This window comes from Nelusetta ayraudi, unplaced genomic scaffold, assembly GCF_046127955.1.
Source record: "Nelusetta ayraudi isolate G7.1 ecotype Tasmania unplaced genomic scaffold, CSIRO-AGI_Nayr_v1 ptg000017l, whole genome shotgun sequence".
Taxonomy (NCBI): Eukaryota; Metazoa; Chordata; class Actinopteri; order Tetraodontiformes; family Monacanthidae; genus Nelusetta; species Nelusetta ayraudi.
Genome location: NW_027466067.1, coordinates 2,678,413 through 2,700,294, shown reverse-complemented (window position 1 = coordinate 2,700,294; position 21,882 = coordinate 2,678,413). Strand labels below are relative to the sequence as shown.

Here is a 21,882-nt window from a genome sequence, read left to right as displayed (position 1 = left end):
TGCGTAACTCGCGTTTAGATGATTTTTATAACATAATGTTATCATTATTGCTATTTTATTTTATTGCTATTTGTCATTTTTATCCCCGATTTTCTGGTCATCGGGTTTGTTTGTGGTTTCTGCCACAGCAAAAAGAAAAGAGTTCCTCTTTGTTTTTCTCTTTCTATATTGTTTTATTGCTTAGTTTTATGTCTCACAGTACATCTTAGTAGTGACTACAGTATTTGAAATGTGCCCTCTCAAAATGTTGTGTAAGAGGCAAGGCATGTGAGTCATGTAAAATGCGTTTTTGGTGATAATAAATTAACCAATGGTGGTCATGTATTTTGAGAACCACCATTGTGACATGACATGTGAAGGAGTCGCTTGTGTTTTTTTTGTAACACTGATGTGAATGTAGAAGTCATTTGGTCTGCCTGGGTCCCGCTTGATGGCTCCAGTTCACTACATGTAATACAGTAGACTGAGGTTTTTGTCCTGGTCCAGAATAACTTTAAATTAGGATAGAATTTGTGTGCCGCTCAGTAAATCCAGCACCATGGACAGCGCCCTGCCAGCACCAAAATAGTGATGGTGATAGTCAGCGATTTTATAAGGCATCAGCAGTTCCTCATTGAAATCAATCTTGTTGGCCTGAGGAAGAGATGCAGAAATGTGGACATACACCACAGGATGAATGTCTGTAAATGATTAACACAAAATAGAAAAGACTTTAATGTGGACACAAACAGAGATCAGTCGTATCAGAAGACTCATTTTTATTTAATTTCTCATTGAAAACGACAACACTGTTTGGTGACTGTAGGAAAAGTGGCTGCCATGCTGACCTTTGCTCTGCGGCGGGAACAGAAGAAAGAAACTCGTCAGAAGATTAAAATCCAAACTCCAGGTGTTAAAATGGCACAGACACAGAGGGAGAGAATGTTGTGGAATAGTAAAAACACATAGAGAAGACGTGTGTGTGTGTGTGTGTGAGAGAGAGAGAGAGAGAGAGAGAGAGAGAGAGAGACTCCCAGAAGGTTGGAGCAGTTTCAACAGGAGCTGAAATGTCACAGTTCACACTAATTAAGCCAGCAACCCAAAACGGCAGCAGTAAGTCAGTCCTTCACAATTTGACCTCATCAGAAGCAAAAGTTGCAGAAAAAAAGCAGGTTTTTATTAAAAACAGAAAAGGTCCCTTACTGCCCCGATTTTCATGTCTCAATCAACACCTCAGCCACCAGTGGAGCAACTCTGCACGTTCACCAATCAGCTTCAGAAAACAGCAGGAATCAAAAGAAAGTCCTGGTTTTAACTCTTCCTCTGAAACTGATAGTCTGTTCAACCCTTCAAATGACAAACAAAGACAGGGCGTAGCCAGAACTTAAGCCTGTTAACACCCGTCTGGGGTGGCTGTCGCCGCCCCTGACGAGGTATCAGCTGCCTTTCACGCTCACGAAGGGGCTGATTAACAACATCCTGTGGGGACGCACGTCCCGAAGACCATCCCTGACAAAAGAAACTCCGGGCGGACTGTTCGCTGGCAGGCCGGAGACTCGTATTGTTTTGAATGACGAGGGGCCTCTCAAAGGTTGTCATATGGAAATGTTGCCTGTCGTCGTCTGCTGCCCTCTGAGGCTCTGTGCTCTTCGGCTGGAGGTTTCGGGGGGAGTCATTGAGGGCAGTGGGGGGGGGGGGGGGGGGTTTCGGTGCACTGCAGCAGACTACCTGAACTCTGTCGGGACCCCCACTGTTACCCCCTTTGTAAAAAGCCTTGCGTGTGCAGGCCTGAGGTGGATGCAGCATGCAGGGCCTGATAACCAAACTGAGCCGTTGGACTGAAAGAACTGAGCGGAACACGACTTGTCTGATTTGTCTCAGTGGCTGGCAGGCGACGTCAGCCGTCACCATGTGGAAAACACTTCATTCCATGATGTTGTTTGAGAACAGCTAATGATGATTCAGTTTTTTTTTTCTTTTTTTTTTCTTTTTTTAACATTTAAGGGTAGGAAGGCATAGGACTTTTCTTTTAAAATAGTCTCTTTTAACCCTGTTTCTGTAGAAACATCTCAATAAACGTGCATTTTTCTGTGTTCCAGGCCTCATTTTATACAAAGAGCAGTTGAAAAGGGGCTTGAAAAAGACTCCACAGTGACAATGTGGCTGTACAAAATCTTTTTTCTTCTCCTATTTCATTCTCTTTGACTTCTTTGTCAGAAGTAGCACCTGTGTGCTGTTAAATACGCAATTTAACAACATTGCTTTTAAAGCTTGGGGGGGGGGGGGGGGCACTTTACAAACGGGCCTCAGAGAGCTTCCACTGGGAGTTTTATTAGTACCACCATTTTGAATCTTTATGAAGAGGGAGTGACACTGTGCGCTAGGGAATGATTGTAATCCCAGAGTTTGGTAAAGCTGCAGATTGAAAGAGTCCCGGCCGGACAGAGTCTGCCTGTGTTTGCTGAGCTCCGGCTCCAGCGGCCAAGTGGAGATTCAACCTGAAGAAGTTGACAGTTGAGGACAGCAACAGGAGGGATGCAGGGAGGGGAGAAGAAAAGGGGAGGAATTTGTCCCTCAGTGGAAGCGCTGGACTGCAAATCTGGGATCTTTCAGGTCGCGGATTTCAATCTGGAGGAGAAACAGAGGGGAGAAAAGAAGAGAAGAGAGGAGAGAAAAGAGGAGAGAAAAGAGGAGAGAAGGATTCTATGAGGCTTCAGCGGAGATAAAGAAGTGAAGACTTTTAAGGACAACTATGTATGTGAGTTTCAGGAGGAGGACGAAAAACAGAAATGGGAGCAGCAGGGGGGCATTCAGGAAGGTCCGCGTTCAGTCGCACTTCCCTCAGATGGAAGTGAGGAACCTCTGTCTCCCCCCTCTGGCAGTGAAAGTAATTGCACTAACACCATCTCACTACTGCAGCCTGAAGCTCCTTGTGTGTCCAACTCCGCTGCTGTTCTGCTGTGTAAAACTATGTATTTTATGGGTGGAATCGAATCTGGCAGCATTGACTGATGGGACCAAAACATACCTGATGCTTTATAATCTCTGTTTACAATCTGGTCTACTATGGAAAAGAATTAGATCCTAGAATTGACGTCCAACTGGTCTAACGTTACATTTTTTTTCAACATCATGTGTATTTTATTTCATTCTATTTTATTTTCTAATCTTCATTTCTACACTTCACTTCCTCTCCATATTTCTGCTCCATTAGGCTGCTGAGGGCAGTTTGGGGGCCACGCGAGGACGTCTGACATATGAGTCAGCACAAGCAAAATGACAGAAAGGAAAAAATAAATAAAACAACCGCCTTCAAAGGTCACACCTTCATACTTTTCCTTTACCGCGTGATCAGGACTTTAAAAGTGTCAAAACTTGCAAAAAGCTTTTTTTATTTATTTATTTATTGGCTAATGCAGGCAAATTGCCTGCCGGAAATGGGCTCTAGCACCATCCTGGACTCAATGACTTGATTTCCACAAAGATAGCCAGTTATGCCATCTAATGGATTCAAACTGTCTCTGGTTGAGTGGCAGCAAACCTGCACCATTACTGGGATCAGTGAGGTACAAGTGAAAATAATTAGAATTAGAAGCACAAGCAGGTTTGGGCAAGGTCAAGGCACGCATTGGTGTCTGTCAAGAGGTGTGTGTGTGTGTGTGTGTGTGTGTGTGGGGGGGCGGGGGGGGTGCACGGCATGCTCGGGAGTCATGCTGCTCGACAAACTGGACCCCAGAGGGAGAAAACACGGTGGTCTTACTCCGTCCATACGCAGAGTGGAGCCCAGATGGAGCTACAGGAAGAAAAAAAAGGTCAAAAACAAATTTCGGAGCGCTTTCCTGTACATGTGACATGTGGCTTGAACGACACTGGTTAGACAGAGGCATGTTATTGATTATTAATCGAGTTGGGGTAAAAGGTCACGAGGAAAACAAATCCCTTTTTTTCTGTTAAATTCTGTTAATTTTTTTTTTTTAATTAATCTGCAATTCTTGTTTTTCAATGGAGTCCTGGTCAAGAGAGGCAGGACAAGCACACCACCAGACAATAGACACCATGGATATCACACACAATTTCATACATGAGTTGGAATAATGGATAGATTTTAAAATGATGCAGTGTGATCAGTCCCTGGAGTTTTAAGAAATATGTTCTCAGTGTGCAGTCCCAGTGTGCAGGAAAAGTTTTCGGGAGCAGACAAAATGATGCGTCTGCTGCTCCATTAAAAGCCACAGGGTTGAAAAATATATTCCAGTTTAATTTCACCGCTGAATCCATCTGGGAAAACTTAATACGCTGCTGAAAAGTGAGAGAATTCCTTCAAGAAAACCTTGGAATGTGATTGGACGAGCCCGCCATCAAGGCGGGCCAATGGGATGCCAGCCACTTGTGCCAGGGACGAACACCTGCTGTGTGTTTCGACAGGAGCCGAGAGTCACGACGCACTCACGCAGACTCCACTCGCGTCTTGCAGGAATGTCTTTCTTTTTTGGTCTTTACGCTGGTGCTTTCAATGATTCATCGCTCACGCACGGCGGCGCCCAGCTGCCCACGTCATGTCTGTGTGTGTGTGTTAGATCAGCTCGGCTTGCAATTAGGCTGCCCCCCCCCCCCCCATCCCCCACCTCCACTCCTCCACCTCCACTCGTCAGCTCCGTCTTTGATACTGATGTACACGAACAGAGGCGCCGCGGGGCCTGGTGCACGTTGCACACGCACACACACACACACACAAACACACACACACACACACACACACTCCTCTTCAGCGGACCGACAACCTTCCTCGACGCGACGTTTCCGCCGCGCTCTCAGCCACGTCTCCGTCGGGGAGAGCGCGCGCCGGCCTGCGCCTGAAGACAGTTTTCTTTTTACGTCATCTTACCACCTTTTGTTTTTGTTTTTTTGTCATTTTATTTTTTTCCTCCCCCCCCTCTTTCCCTTCCTTGCCTCGGAGCGGCCCGACGTGACGTCCCCCTGCACGACAGCCACGCAACACGCTACAGGAGCAAAAACATCCTGGGCCTCCTGAGGACGGGTGCAGAAGATGTGACCTGACAGCAGGTGGCGTCGTCTGAGGTGAGACTTTGCCGAGATCTTTTCACTGATGGAATGTGGCAGCGACGTGCAGGAACATTCTGGCTTTTTTTTTTTTTTATTTTTTTTTAATTTTTATTTGTTGGACACAATCTCTGCTGCAGAAACACGCGGGCCAAACAAAACACGACTCTTTACAGCTGCTGTTTTTGTTTTTTCAGATTTGTAAACGTCCCTCAATCTAACCCACCCTTTGCAGACCACTAGGGCAGGCCTGGGCGGATTGGTCTAAATATCCATATTAATGATACCGAGGTGAGTATTGGTATCGGATCAGTGCTTGCGTTGCTCTTGTGACTCTTTTTTTTTTTTTTTTTAAACAACTGTGTTTTAAATGAATGGGAATTATTTTATTATGAAATACTGTTAACTTGTGTTTTTTGTTAGTTAAAAAAAAGTTATTTGCTTAAAATCGTTGTCCTGTGTTTTACCATGATCAAAATCAACTTACAAAAGGCAAAAATCACAAAATGATTTAACGATCATGACATTCCAGGTAAAAAAGTATCAGTATTGGTATCAGTGATACTACTTCCTGTATTTACTCAGTACTGGATTGACACCAAAATCCCCACTATGGCAGCCTACTGATCTGGCTTGTTCTCCTACAGCTCAGAACATGTTACCAGAAGTTCTCCCTGAAGTCTGAATGTCAGGTCTAAATGCTAAAATGCTCAAAAATGCTAAATGCTCCTTAGTGGCCCAGCATTGAGTAGAGACTGCTCGGTTTTTCTTCAACCTGTCCACATGTCATCAGACATGTTGCACTTGCAAACATCAGACATGCAGCGGTGCCTCTCTCTCTCTTTCCGAGAACAGCGTGTGCTTCCTGACGGGCTCAGTTCAGGGACAAAGAGCCCAGGCACACAAAGTTCTGCACATAGCAGGGTTTTTGTTAACCTGCCAGCACTTGAATCACTGAATCACCATCTTGTTGTTTTTTTATATTTTGTTTTTCAGCTTTCTCAGCCCTTGGACTTGACGGTCAGGAAACCAAACATCCCAGCAGCAAGAATAAAATATAAATTGAATGATGAACTCACCCTTGACACAGCAAAGTCTGAAAAAAGACAGAAACAAAAATGTTTATTTCATATTTATCAAAACTGGAGTTTTTAAAGCACAATTGAACACAAAGACCAGGCGCCAATTGGAAAAAAACATATATGTATCTTTACCAGTACCAGTACCAGTATGATTATTTCAATATATGATTGAATTACATTGCATACATGCATTTACCAATTTTAACAACTGACCCTTTAACACCTGCTCTCACACATGTCTTTACCTTTGCTCTCGGCCTTCAGCTCCTCCTGCAGGAAGTCGCTCTGCCGGTTTCCCAGCACGAAGGCCAGGAAGGAGAGGATGAGGGCGTCCAGGATGCCGATGATGGCCAGGATGTAGGCCCAGCGCACAGAGCAGTTGCCCAGGGCGTAGCGGCCCGTCTCCTCGCCACACATGTCCCGCACCACCTCGGCGTCCCAGCCGTTGGGGAAGATCACGCAGCCGAGCACCAGGCACACGGCTGCAGGTCAGAGGTCAGGAGAGACAAAGTCGAGACTTAGTCAGCGGGTAGTGTTGTAGTCAAGATGGCACCAACCTAGACTGAGACGTTATCAAGACTAGAGAGTATCATGATCGAGACAAGACCAAGACTTTATGTATCAAAGAAAAATAACAAAACAGAAAAAAAGGACCAGTATCTTTTTTTAAATTCAAGTTTGCTTCTAAATCAAAAAATCTCTTTCCAGCAAGGTGTCTTTTACTCATTTTCTGTAACATTTTGCTGCTTTGCCAACTATTTTGAACCATTTTGTAAAAGGCTTTGCTTCATAAAATTAAAAAAATAACTTGTAGGAATAAGGGGCTGTGTCAGCTGAGTCCTGATGGGTCTTGATCAAAAATCCCCAGTCCAAGACAAGACCAAGTAAAAATGCCTCCGAGAGACCCTTAAAAAGCAGTCTTGAGACCAAGGTTTTGTAAGTTGACGATTGGAGCGACAACAACGTGGCCGAGTTTGCAGCAGAGGGAGGAAAAATCAATGCGGGAAGAGCCGAGCTGCACAACAAAAGTGAGACGGAACGTCGGAACAAACGGGCTCAGGTGCAGGGGAGCGAGTTGTGTGAGGGGAAGCGAGAGAAGAGAGGAGACGGGATATTGTTTCACCACTTCACTCTAGGGAGTGTATTGAGGATGTTGCGCCGGTATTTTCAGTATCTTCCGTCTCTCTGTTGTCGAGCGCCAGCCAACAAGTCTTTGAACCAGCGGAGAGCAAAACAGAGATGGAGCATTTCAGCAAGAGGGACGGACGGTTAGCGTTGATGTTTTTATTTTTATGATTTACTAAATAAGTTACTTTTTAAAATAATTAAAACATTTTAAAAATATTTAACTAAACATTTTGATGAAATGTTTAAATCCTTTTTTTTTTTTTCAAAGAACGAAACATTTAAATACAGAAAAAACACGTTCAAATCACTTTTCATCAAGGTGATTCTGTGTCAGGCACACAGAGAAAATGTGTGCCTGACACATGGAGGAGTATTTGTGAATGTTTGGCACACAAATCTTTTCCTCTTGTTCATGTGTGTTTCTGCGTGCGCGCTCCCATAAGGCCTGAGTGTTCCCCCGGTGTGTCAGGGGTCCAGCTGAGACCAGAATGGCCCTGGCAGATGGGTCCCTGAATGCCTCATTTACTGACCCACTGCAGATGAAACTTTGCAGCACCATCAACTCGAAGTCTGTCGCTAAAAATCCTTTTTACAGTTTCAAAGTTAGTTAACTGACCCTGGAAAGCTAAACCTAAAACTCTCCCTAAACAGCCACTGCCCATTCCTATGTTAACACATTTTGCCAAGCAGGAGAGGCCAGCAGAAGCTCCTCTGCAAATAGGACTTGGTATTTAATATCAACAGTTCTGGGGTTAAAGGTGAGAGTTGAACTTCTCAGAAAGCTTTAAAACCAACATGGCTGAATCCATCAAAGATGAATAAAAAAAGACATGTTTTTGTGGCAGCTTCTTCTATAATCTCATTACTATTTACAGAATCAGACTCATGTCATCTGATGATTTCACTTTCATGCCAAGTCACAGGATGAGTCACAGCATCAGCAGCGAGCATTCCGGGCTCCCCGTCTTGTGTTTGTCACACTCCTTGGTGTTTACTGTTTACGTCGGTGTGTAAATCTGCTCAAGAAGAGGTTTTTCCACACTTGGACGACGAGAGCTGAGAGAGACCAGAGCGGCTCTGCCAAATATTTTCCACAGATGGAGCATTTTGTCGGCAAATGTTGTTGGCGGCGGGCGGCGGGCGACACTGTGAGCAATATGGCAGCAGAGATTTCCTCGGGCTGCGCAGGCTGCTGGCGCTCCGTCATTAGATAGAAATCCCTGCAGATTGAATGCTAACCTGGAGATTTATTATTAAACCCTTAGCTCATACGCGCTGCATGGTTTAGCAGTAAATGAAGAAGTTGAATGTGGTTGCATCAGCTTTTCTTCCGGGGGTCGGACGCCGCTTAATTTCGTTCAAAATGAATGTGTGGAAGAAAAAGATGTGATTGGCAGGAAATTCCTCAGAAAGAATTTTTTCTTTGTCTTCATGACGGGTTTCCACACTTTGCACAGATTTCTATGATAGTTATTGATTCCCCCCACAGCTTGCCCGGCTATGATAACAACAGTGTTTCCTCGGAGGCACTTCGGGATTTGGCATTTCGAAGGTGTTATTAACATTCACAGTCCGACGGAGGGTGAGGAGCAGATGAGCACACAGGTTGTGTTCAGTCCAGACATCCATCGCAAAATTAACATAGAGACACAACAATTTGTTGTTTTTTTTTTTTTTTTAATCTATCTATCCTCATCATTTATTAGTTTCATCAGTAAATTCTACCTCTGCTTTACAAGAAGAATTTAAAGAAAATACAGTCTCCTTGTTTGAAAGCTTTATTGGATAACTTTGTATATAAATCAGTGTAATTCAGTGGTAAGTCTTGGTCTGGTGACACTGACCAGGACGCAGATTGATGCACTGAGTCCTCGTCTGCTTTACCGTCTGAATGGGGTCTCACTGATGATGTTGTATTTTATCCACTGTAGCCACCGACAGCCCACCCCTCCTGCTTCACGTCTCCAGCCAGTTGCCAAGGCAACCCAGCTGTCTCCCTCCCACACACCCCTCCCATATCTCTCCTTCCCTCCTGCGCTTGAATCCCTGAATTCTTGCACTCTCCCTCTCTCACTGTCTATCCTTCATCTAGTTCTGTCAACCCAGTTTCTCCATCCGCTTCACTCATTCCTCCCCCTCTCCTCCTCCATCGACATCCTCCTCTTTCGCTCTCTCCCGTCCCTGTCTGCACGTTATTCATCTCAGCCCCATCTTTCTGCCCCCTCGGAGCTCATCATCGGATTGTGACTCACGTCTAATGATGAGGAAATACATGTACGGTGGAATGTGTGTGTGTGTGTGTGTGTGTGTGTGTGTGTGTGTGTGTGTGTGTGTGTGTGTGTGTGTGTGTGTGTGTGTGTCAGGGGGGTGAAAGCGAGAGATGGATTTTGTGTGAGCCCATTCATTTTGGAGTCATGTCATTTGAAATGTGCAGGTCAGTTCCCTCGCGATTGCCCATTTTTGCCGGCGTTACACTTGCACTTACAGAAGTTGCCAAACTAATCAGACAAATCACTGCACGTGCACGTGTGTGCACGTGCAGCGAGGCTGCTGGAAACATCCGAAAACTAAGAGTAGGTCTAAAGTGTTAAACAAAGAGCTGAGTGACTGCTATTTAAAGAGCACTACATTGATGTGTGGAGCTTCATCCTCACTCTCGTCCCTCCATGTGTGTCGCTCTGTTGACTGTCTGCCACAAAAACACTCAGTGCAGTTTCAGTGTTTTCCTGTTTCACTCTGATAATCTAGTTTCTCCTTGTCTTTTCTATATTTTACTTCCTGTTTCTGTTTTCCTGCCTTTTTTTCTTGCCCCTTTTTTTCACCACCTGTGTCTCCTTGTCAGTCCTGCCCTTGATTGTTCTCACCTGTGTTCTGTTGCCCTCTTATAAATAGTCCTTGTCTGGGTTTGGCTCTGTTTGGTCGTTGTTTCTGCTCGGTTGTCGCATCTGTTCCATCATGGTTGTTTCCGCCTGCTTGTCTGATCGGTTTCGTCTCGGTTGTCTGTGTCTTCGTCCAGGTCTGTAAATCAGTTTCAGTTTTCTTTCTTTCTTTTTTTAGTGTAAACCTCCCATTCTGGTTTTTGATGATTGTCTTTCCCTTTGAGGAAAGCTGTGAAGACGTTGTTGACTAAAGAAGTTCATGTGAAGCTCAGGTTCGAGTCTGCCATTTAAAGGCTTGCTTCTGCTTACAATACAAACGAGCCCACAACCAAAATAGCCTTCTGCATTTGGGTCCTGCCCACACGGACCCTCGACAGGGGCCCTAATCAAAGCATGGTGTGCATGTAAAATCCGACTCGGGCTCTTTGAAACGGTCATTATGAGCGGCGTGCCGACCGACCACTGGCATCCAGCGACCCAAATGGAGTAACGAGAGGAAACATTGATGCACGCTGGTCTGTGAAACCCGACAAAGGTCAGGCGCTAAGGAGGCAGAGCGAAGTGCAGGGGAGGGAACACGATGCTGGCTGCCTGGCGGAGCAGACAGACGGAGGGCACTTCGCTCACGCGCTGGAGCCTCTCGCCGTCGCAGCCTCGCGGCCGAGCGCACACACGGTCGTCAAGGAAGAAAAAAACAACACACAAAAAAAAAAACGCTCCGTGAGCAGCGAACGAGTGTCCCTGAATGGCCTCGTGAATTTGCACAGCGACGGTCTTTATGTAACGCTCGGACTCGGCGGCTCCAGTGAGCTGTGCCCGAGAGAGAGCCGCCGCTCACTAGTGTATCACACTCGATTAGAGGCAGCAGCCCAGCGTTGCAAATGTCTCAGGTCACTCCAGAAAATCAAAAACAAAAACAAAAACAAAAAAAAAATGGCAAGCGCTCATTAGGGCCCAGTGAGTTTTTCTGACTTTATTTTTTGAAGCCTGTGTCGTGTCACTTGTGTAACGTCTGCCTCAGTGTTTGTTAATGTTTGTGCACCGTCACCCCATATCCAGATTATCTGAAATAAGGATGGACATGATTTAAATTCCCCAATCCAAGACAAAATACCAAAATGTCCCCCTGGTGGCTGGATGCAGAACAGCTCAGGTGTCATACCTCACCCATGTTGGCAGATGAAGAGTGGGTGAAGCTCTAAATTGACAGATGACTTTTCAAGTTATGGTTTATGGTTGACTGTTTTTCCCATCTAAAAGCAAGGTGGTGCTTTTTGATAGATATTGAATTGGAAGGAGTGTCTAATGTGTGTATTATATAAACCAGGATATATGTCGTTTCTTCCCCCCTGGGAAATATAGAGGGTTTCTAGTGTTATTAATAAATATAAATGTAAAAATTTGCTGTGAGACCCAGAGAGTGTTTTCATATCACTGCGCGTCTCTCACGCATTGCTGAGCGTATGTGCCGTGCTATTGGTCAATATTTTGCGTTATTATTTCCATCACAATGTGGACTTCAAGAATCAGACAAATAAAGTTTTTGTCTTCAAGGAAAAAGGAGTGTTCAAGAATCAAACCAGCAACAGCCATTCAGAAGCTGAAAGGCTGTTGCTGTCATGAACAACGATATAACCAACTGACCAGAAACGCCTGTTGTTGCTTATGGGGAAATTGACTTTCAGGACAGATAATGTGTATGTTGATGTTCAGAGCAGCCAGATAGGATGTGATATTGACAAGTTTTAAGATCTGCTTTTTTTGTTTGTTTGTTTTGTTTGTGTCAGGAAAAATGGCTAAAAGTCCAGATCCATGTGAGATGAAGATTAGATCAATATGGGGTGAAAATTTTAATAAAAACATGTTAGACATCACCGCCCTTAGAACAATATTTTCCAGAGAACTGAAAGACTAGCTTCTGTAAATATGAACTCATTAGACTCAACTGTGCTCGGCCTGCTGCAGGCGTGGCTCTCGTTTCTCTTTGGCTTCCTCATTACTGGCTCACCAGATCAATGACGAGTGTAAGCTGGTGTGTTAACGTGCGTAAGCCTGGTGCTGCTATGATTGCCGAGCCTGGTCTGGTGTCTCGGGAGAGGTGTGTTCCATTCATGATGCTTTCCGCCTTCTGGGGAGAAAAAGGAAGATGTGAAGGAACACAAATTTTCCGAGACCCAGTGTTGGAAATGTGTTTTTCTTTTGCTGTGGTTTTCAGAATTCTCTTGAAGATAATAGCTGGTTTCCTCTTCGCACTTTAAACTCAGCACACAGAGTTTTTACTATTTGTGCATTTGGCATTTTAAATGAAACCTTTACTATGGACCTGGCTTTTACATTGACATGTTTGTTTTTTAACCTTTACTTTTTGCTCTGAACATGAACGGCTTTTATCCCCCAAGTTGTTATTGACGGTGCTTTTAGTTTTATCTTGAGAAGGAAGGTGCCTGTAAATGTGTCGTATGGACTCCAGTTCACACACTATGTTCTGGAGGGACGTGGGTGTTTGTGTTTTGCGTCTTCGAGAGAAAATATAGATTCGAGGTGTGGAAAACACTTCAGGTGTTTTGCTCACACCTTCAACACAATGCTGCAACCCAGGCTCGCCTTTTTTGTCAGCCACTAACTGTTCACGGAGGCAAGAGCATCTCTGCTCTGGGCCCCGTCACAGCATCCGGGCCATGATCTCACTGATTCAGACTGTGCTGAGGGAAATTTTCTCGCATCCCCGGGTTCATTAGTGGGGCTGTTAGGAAAGCAGAGCCTTCTGACTAACGTGTGTCAGCCACCGCGCTGCCTTGGGCTGCCCATTCAGCCGCTGAGTTCTCGGACGAGGTGAGGAGAGTCATTGTGTCTGTCATCCTTCCCGGAACTGCGGCCCTAAATTTGGCTCTGAGGAAACCTTCTGCCCCCTTCTGGATACCACAACACGAGACAGACGTGTAATCCACACGCAATGAAAAACAGGACACTCGCATGCCAGTGTGTATATTGCAGGCTCTAGATTGATTCATGGTTGAATGCTGGTAAGTCTGGTGATGAGGCAGGTGCAGAAAGCACACACTGTGTGTGGTCATTGGTATTTCTTAAAAATGTTTGTGATAGTTTTGCGGTAAGAAACGGTTTTGTTGCCAGCCTGGGCTCATGTGTGGCCTCCTGTGGAATTACATTGAAAATAATAGTTAATAGACATTTGTGTCTGGTAAAATCTCATTTTTAATTTATCCACATGAACCTCTGTTAATAAAGCAAAGCTAAGTGTCCTCTCTGCTCCTTTTTGATTCATGTGACAGTTGAGGTGCTGCCACTTGATCCGGAGGGGAGCAACTGTCCCTGCGCTGTTACTGACCGAGGGAGCGTCTGTCACGCCGGCTGCTGTCTCACCACGGAGCTCGCTCACAGGGCCTAGTTGCCAGTGGGAGCCCCACTGCGGAGCTGCACAGCAGAGCTGATTAAACTGTCATCTGCACTCAGCCAGTGAGTGTCAGGCACAACTCCAGCACACACACAAACACACAGGCCGTTAATCATTTAGGCTGTGCCGCACTGTACTTGAGGCACCCATCATTTACACCAGCGGGAGGCGTTGAACTCTTTGAATACAATTCTGGAAGTATTTACTTTTGCTGGATAGATCCTTAAAACAAATGCAACAGATTTCAGGAAAAGTGACGCGCCAAGTCACAGGTCCGGTGCACAGGAGGAACCTCAGCTGATTGGTTGTGTCGACTGTTAACTTCCCACCTCAGCTCTGCTGCTTCGGGTTTGATCGGTAAACCAGGTGACGGCTGGCAGGACCAAGTGTCGCTGAGATGCCGCCAGCTTTCTGAGGACCTGAAACAAGCTCTCCAAACTTTAGCTGAGCGTTTCCTCTGCGCATAATAAAGTGAACAGCGGGAAGAAACAAAGAAAAAACATCCCTTCATGGCCAGATGTACTGCTGATGGTGGTTTTTGCATGACACGGAGAAGAACCGGCATAGGCTTAACCTCTAGGAAGACAGCTGAGGATTATGGGAAAGTGGAGTAGGCTGTGAGATGTGATACCCCGGGCGGTCTCCCCTCTGATTGGAGATTAGCTCTGCATCAGCGGGCTCCCTGCAGGCCACTCACACTCCATTCATATCACTCCACTGGATCTCCTTACATCTTTTAATTACCCTTCTTCCTCGTCTCAGGCTTGTCTGTTATACCTTTAAGAATCTCTCTCAGATCTCACAACACATCTGATTATTCTGTGGAGGGACTAAAACAAAACACACCGGCTTCGCTTTGTTTTCTTTTTTTCACAGTGGGAGTCTGTGAGAAAGGCTCTGAAGAAAGGGAAGATTTTCCCACTAACAGCTGGAATTCTTGGAGCAGAATCTCAGAAGGAGATCCTTTTTTTCAGATATAGATCACCCACAATCAACAGAGTGGGAAGTAACAAAGCAATGGTAGCACAAATAGTATAAATAACTAGTACTGAAGTGGGGTATAACGGTATCAATACTTTACTTGAGGGTTTCTTTTTCTGACTTTTACTCCCTACAATTGTCTACCAATATCAGTACTGTGAAAAACACGCTTGTTACTTTTGTCTTTAAGTGTTCAAAAGATACAAATTCTGTCAAAAGTATTCACTTATTATCATAGTTCTTGTTGCTCAAGAGTTAAATCAGTACATTTACATTTTTTTTTTGTTGCCATTTTTAGACAGAATGTAAATACTTCTCCAACCTCTGACAATCAAGGAATCTCCACTCAAACGTGGTAGATAAATGATCGTTTGGCACGATTTAGAGCATCTTCCTCATAAACGCGTCACACTTCCCTGCGAGCGGTCGGATAAATCAAACACCCATCCATAAAAAAACCCCCAACTTTCAGGGACGCGCGCTACAGAAAGGTCACTGTCCGGACCTCTGGCACCGGATGCAAGTGTTGCCCCGCAGGATCAACAGAGATTCATGCAGGCCATAGATAAGAGGAGGAGGTGATGAAAGAGCGGGGTCGGCTGTGACATTAAAAAAATATATCAATCCAGCTGCCCAGAGTGGTGCGCTGGGAGCGAGGTGAGGACGTGGATGGAGGAGAGCACCGCAGACCTTCTTCTGCTCATTGGGCTCTTCAGCAGAAGGTGTGGTCGTCCATGTACGTCAAAGGGTGTAAGACGTCATCCAAGGTTGACTTACAAAGTTGCCCTATTTTGCAGGGCTCTACGCGACTCTCTAGGTCGCAAGCCCATAAGTGTACACACCCATGAGGTCAACAACTGGGTCACAGTGAAAAAAGGCTCCACTGCAAGTGGTATCAGTCACATTTCACACAGCCGCACGTCAGCGCAATCACAGCAGCGCAACATTTGTACCGCGGTTGAAGAGCCGGCGCGACACAAACACCAAGCAAAGGCACGGACGCACAACCTCTTCCTGCTAGTGCTGGTTGATTGTCACCCTTTGCTTCAACAACAACAATCATCTGCAAAATAAAGCACAAAGTCAACCTAGAACCTAAAGCCTAAAGCGGAAAATCAATGGTGCTCTCGGACAGAAAGCCTTAAGACCATAGCAACCAATGTTTCTACATTAGTTTGTCAAACACAAAACGAAACATTGGAGTAAAAACACGTTGAGGACGACAATGGTGAGGCGGCTGCAGAGGTTTGCACGGTTGTTGCGTAACTGTAGCAGTGTAGCTCGACGTTAACATGTAACACACATCCGCACTGCAGTCACAGCAGCGCACATGCAACACACATACAGTCTCCTTCTCTCTGCTGCTGTTCAGCCCCCTCAGGGCTTTCAGGTTTGGTGAGGACTGTTGTCGCTGAGTTTGTTGAAAAAAGGTGGAGAAAGTGTAGAAAAGCTAAAGTAACAAGGATCCACCTGACTGGATGAGAAATAACTGCGTGAATTTGTCAGAACTGGGACTGGGACTGGGACTGATCGACTGAGGTACGCCTACATGTTATATTGGGAATTCACCAGTTTGATGATTTGAACGTTGACCACGTTATAATATGTAATTGGTGTACAAAACTGTATTATCCAGTCAGCTATTGTGCCGAGGTGACTCACTGAGAGCAGCCGGTGAAATGTTTTTCTCTGTTTAACGTGTCTCGGGGCATCTGTAACTTTAATCTCGGTCATTTTCATATGAGAGCATCTTTTATTTTTCTGTTCCACTTTGACTTCAGTTTGTTTGCTCGTGTGCAAAACCGCAGGCAATTTATGTGTTTAAGTATGGAAAGTGGTTAAAAGTCTAAACTACTCAGTTCACATCAGTCCAATTTCAGGAGGACTCAAGTGCACGGAAGTATTTTGCACTGACCCAGCAAGCCACCTATGGGGGCCAATCGTTTATAGATCACTGAGCTTACAGCTGAGCTCATGCCAGCGTCGAAGTGGCACGGCACGATTTCTTGTCGGCGCAGGGAAAAAACACAAGAAAGTGATGTTTCCTGGTTATGAAAGCATGTAGCATTTCCAGCACCTGACCAGAGCTCGAGAGTTCCTTCCCTGTTCCAGGACAGGAGGACAGCTAGTGCTGTCATGTGACTAAGGAGCAGAGCAGATGTCTAATGCAAAAGCGTTTTGGGTCTCTTTTTTTTTGAGATGAAGAGAAGCTCAGAAGCTGCAGCTGAGACCGAGTGTGTCAGCAGGAGTCATGGCACCGAGGTAACCATTTGTTTGAGGCTTTTTCTTTTTGCCTGGGATAGAACGGACAACAAAAAGGGATCTTGTTTAACATGAACAAGTGATTCAGAACAAAAAGGCACAACGGTGGGTGTTCCAAAGACATATGCAGAGCACAAAACAGCCAGAATAAACAGGTTGAATCCTGTTTTCAATCTTGTGCGTCAGAAGCTTCTCCTAGTGGCAGTCTGGAGAGGAAACGCTGTAGCAGACTGTAGCAGCAGTAGCGGATCTGAAAAGTCACGTAGTTTGACTCTTTACAAGCAGAGCTTTGTGAAATTTGACCGCATATGATAAAGCGTGACAATTTTAGCAGAAAGTTAAAACCCAGATTTTTTTTTGAACAGATGACTGTAAACAGAGGGCTAAACAATTCGGATTCTGGGGTGTTAATTTTTTGTCGTCATTGGTTGTGCATCATTGTGTATCACTCTTGTGTCTGAAGTCAGTCTCCACACGAGTTGTTGTCAAGAGAATCGCTCCGCTACCATGACCACTACTACCAATACTACCGCATGTCGTCATCTGTCTGGTGTGAAAGCCTGTGAATGTTCAGTCCCTCCACCAGCGCGACGGCATGTTTTTTTTTTCTCATTCTCGCCTTCAGCGTGCGACCGCAGCAGAGCACAACAACAAACACGGCACGGGATGCAAACACGTGGGACGTGTTGGACCGAGTGAGGACACTCTGGCACGTCAGACGTGCACACAAACATTTGTCAGCTGTCAGATCGGCCTCAGAAAGCCACCCACCCACCGGCTGTGACGGAGAGTAAGGGCAGAGCTGTTTGCGTGCAAGCAGCACCTTGGGGAGACACCGAGGCCATCCGTGCTGTGGGAAGGAGCCACTGCCACTGTTACCTCTCCACCGAGTTCACAAAGACATGCTAGACTAAATGTGCTACCCTCAGCTTACATTTTGAATTTACACCCGTATAAGGGGCGTTCTCATTGCCTCGCCTCGCCACGGTACGGTTGTAGGGGGTGCTGTTTTGGTACCTCAATCCCCCAGGGTCCAAGCGAGACGAAGCGGGTTTAGTGGTGACGTAGAGACGAGCAAGGCACTGGATTGGCTCAGTGTCCTGGTCGACGTTCCCTGTCGGATTGGACATCGACGCCAACTCCTTCGACACGGAACTTCATTTAAAAAAGTCGTCTTTGGCTCGCTAGGGCAGCTATTTCAAATAAGTAGGTGTGTATATAATAAATAGGCATGCTATTTCCCATTGTATCTGTCTCATGTTTACTTTTGGTGAAAATATAAAGGTTGAACTACACCTTTACAATAAATTATAAATGTTGCCTGCATAAATTATCAACTGTGACTTCAGTGAGGAAAACTTTTCTTTCTTTAACAGAAAAGCAACCATGCACAGACCGAGCAGCAGGTATGAAACAACCTCTACTTTGTCCATCGCTGCGCTGTTGTGTATCGCACAGAATACATTGTCGAAAACATTGTCCCGCTTTGCCGCGTCGACTCCGCCCAAAGGTCTCGTGATCTGGGGGCCATGAAAACACAATCGAACTGTGGCGAGGCGAGGCAATGAGAACACGCCCTTTGTGAATATGGGACTGGCAGAACAATCCCACAGAAAAAATCATCACATTTGTACCTTGAATGTGCAGACACATGGACCAAAACATCAAAGTTCTCAGATTCTCAGGCTGGATCACAATGGCCTCCTTAAAGCAGTGCTAGCATATATTTGAGGATTTCATTGGAGATTTCCTAAAGACTTCCTAATCAGCACAGTCCACGGCTCTAATATATAATTCAATTCAATTCAATTCAATTCAATTCAATTCAAAATGCTTTATTTGTCCTCAAATACCTATTTAAACCATTACAGGTGCAAATAAGTCTAATTTGATTCACATAAAACAAGTAAAAACACAAAACATACTGAACAGATATATGTACATACATACATACATACATACATACATACATACATACTACTGAAGTGCAACAGTACTCTTGCCCTACAATCAACTCCACCTCTCTTGGGGCTTTGCTAATGCTTCATAAACTCAGCGCCTCCCTGCCGTAGCCTCGGCCTCTTTGGTGAGGAGACGCTGACTCAGTAGGCACCGCTGAGCGGAACCTCGGCAGACAGGAAGCTCCCCTCCATTCTGTTGCCTAATGGCCTGAGACATAATGCCAAAGATGCACTGCACAATAACTCGGCAGTGCCTCCAAGCCTTATTGCACAGCCGGCCAGCAGTGGTGAGGAGGGGAGGAGGATGGGAGGGGAAACCGGGGCAGCCTGCTGAAGAGGGATCTGCGCTGGAACCTTGCTGTATGAAAGCGTGTGGCTAAAAGAAAGTTTGTGGGTTGCGCAAATGTTTTCCTCCCACTCTCGTGCACAGTGTGGGAGAAAGTGGGAAGAAGCCGATGACGTCTAAAAGGCCCCTTACGGACCCTACGCTTCGTCCGCCTTGCAAGAGGAGATAATCTAACCATCAATACCTCCTCCCAGATAATGTCAGCCGTTCCAGACCAGTGCTCAATTAGCCCTCCTTCCACCTCTACACACACGCACATGCACGCACACCCAGAAACTCTGGGATCTGAGAAATATGTTAACTGAATACTTAGAAAGAAAAATAAAACCTTTATCAAATATATTTCCTCAACATGATAGAATTTGTCTTCCTACTGTCATGAATCCATGCCACACCTGCCCCTCCCCCGGCCTGTTTGAGACCAGTTTCATCTGCATTACACCTAGTTAATTAGCAGTTTGTGTGATTAGGAATCCACGGGAGGATTCTTTGATGTCAGCTGAGCCCAATGGGAGACACTTGTGGGCTCCACCTGCTGAGGCAATCTGTTTGCTGTTGGCTGATGAGAGGGATCCCCACTCCCTTCATGTGCGCACACGCGCACACACACACACACACGCACACGCATACACACACGCATACGCACACGGGTCTTGCGCTCCACTATCACCCCTCTGATCCTTATGCAACTTTACTCATTCTTTATGCCGATGACCCTCCGCAGTGACTATCTGGCATCTTGCCGCAACTTCTTAACACAATTGAGCGCCCGACGCAGCTTTTCGCTCCAGTCGGTCGTGCGCAGATGAAGGAACGTGCCAGTGAGTCGCAGGCATAATATGCATGTGCAAAAGTCATGCATAATGCAGACTAATCTGGGAGGCAGATATGGCTGTCGGGAGTAGAAGCTGTGATCTTCGATGCAAACGCCACTTGAGGCGTTTCATTATCATAACTCGATACAATTACACACTTTCTCAGCCAGCCGAGTGAGAAAGAAGGCTGGCAGTGGCAGGATGATGATGATGATGAGGAGGAGGACGGCGAGGTGGAGGTGGAGGTCGTGGTGGTGGTTTGGGGGAAGACCCCACTGGTCTGAGAGAGAATTTCAGATGATGCAGAGGAGAAGCCGGTTGACAGAAATGTCAAACACGCAGGTCAAAAATCTAATTATCCACAACTTAAGATGCATTCAGAGCCTCTTCAAGCCGTTTGGAGAACATCTGAGCAGCGCGTGCTTCAAGGGGGGCTGCACTCCTGGCGTGGAAACGACCAGCGGCGGCTTCGTGAGCAGAATACCTGATGCACGCATCCCCCGTGGAGGAGCTGATACCCCTCGACAGATGGGATGTCAAACAGCAGAGGTACGGTGCACACTGATGAGGACACCCCTCATCAGTGAGAACCCCCAAAGTCAAAAAAACAAATAAACGTGGACCCATCCTTACCGCAGAGCAGCTGCATCCAAGCGCACGTCTTGTACACCGTGGCCGTGTTGCAGAAGAAGAAGAGCGCGAAGCAGCCGATGCAGCCGATGATGAGCACTGTGGACATCAGCACGAAGAAGGAGGCCGCCTTGAAGGCTCCCGACGGGATGGAGGCAAAGTCTGAGAAGGTGCCTTGGCACAGGAGCTCCCGGTTGGCGTTGCCGTTGCCCACGCAGTAGTGGTACAAGCCAAAGTGGCCGGCCTGTGGTGTGCTGACGCTGTCGCCGATCCAGTAGGGCTGCATGAGCACCACCACGTTGATGATGGACAGGCAGATGGTGAAGATGGCCCACAGGACGCCGATGGCCCTGGAGTTGCGCATGTAATTGTCATGGTAGATTTTGGAAGCTTCTTGCGAGGGCAGCATTTTTTAATTTTTATTCTCCCCACCACCACCTCTAATACGTACACACACACACACACACACACACACACACACACACACCCTCCCCTGTCACAGGCAGCAGCAGCAGCAGCAGCCTGGTTATCTCCCTCTGTCTAAAAAGTGTTGAAATTAAATTAGATTCAAATGAAAAAAATAATGAAACAACAAGTCATCCGTTAAGAATTGTCCAATATGGCTCTCCAGCCTTCTGCTCCCTCCTGGAACCCAGCGGAGCAGCACATCCAAATCCTGCTGTTTTTTCTGGATACAGTCTTTCATTTAAATGCCCCCCCCCTACTGATCAGTCAGTCTCGGCGGAGAAAAAAAAACAACCCTCCGCTTCCTCTCAGAGCGTAAAACCGCAGCCGAGCCGACGGCAGAGCTCACGGAGCCAAACGCGGCGGGCAGCGAGCGACCGGCTCATTGTCGCCATTGTCTCCCTCCGACTCGTCGCCTCGGCTGGGACCGAACTCGCTCTGCATCCCAAGCCGAGGAAAGGCTTCAGAGGATGGAGATGCGCTGGTCGAGTTTCCCCCCCAGAGATGATCAGTCCACTGCTCGGGAGATGAAGGAAGGAAGGAAGGAAAAGGAAATCCGGGATGACACCGATGCAGCGTGTGAACGAGGAAAATCGATTTAAGTGAAGGAAAGTTTGCAGGGAAAAAATATTTAAAAAATCGTGCATGAACATATGACTCAGTCGTCCAACTCTGTACACTGTGGCGTCTTCTTGGCTGCTGTGGCTTCGGATGCTGAGACTCTCTCTCTCTCTCTCTCTCTCTCTCTCTCTCTCTCTCTCTCCCTCTCCCTCTCTCTCCATCCAGCGCGCGTTAAACCGTGCGCAACCAAGGCACGTCGACGACTCGTGTCTGTTATTATTATTATTATTATTATTATTATTATTATTATTATTATTATT

General features: G+C 46.1%; 1 protein-coding gene across 2 annotated transcripts; it reads right to left on the bottom strand.

Moving 5' to 3' along the window:
- Positions 1–738: 738 nt before the first annotated feature.
- lhfpl4a (LHFPL tetraspan subfamily member 4a) lies at positions 739–21,862 on the bottom strand. 2 transcript variants are annotated; one of them, XM_076024767.1, is made up of 5 exons: positions 20,540–21,862; positions 6,368–6,604; positions 6,120–6,136; positions 3,740–3,772; positions 739–2,607 (listed from the first exon to the last, which is right to left on the bottom strand). In XM_076024767.1, exons 1-5 carry the CDS (start codon positions 20,943–20,945, stop codon positions 2,554–2,556), a joined length of 747 nt encoding a protein of 248 aa, XP_075880882.1. In that variant the 5' UTR covers positions 20,946–21,862; the 3' UTR covers positions 739–2,553. The 2 variants fall into 2 exon arrangements, with proteins under 2 accessions (XP_075880882.1, XP_075880884.1); XM_076024769.1 differs by lacking the exon at positions 3,740–3,772 and having other exon boundaries at positions 20,540–21,850.
- Between the last annotated feature and the right edge of the window lie 20 nt (positions 21,863–21,882).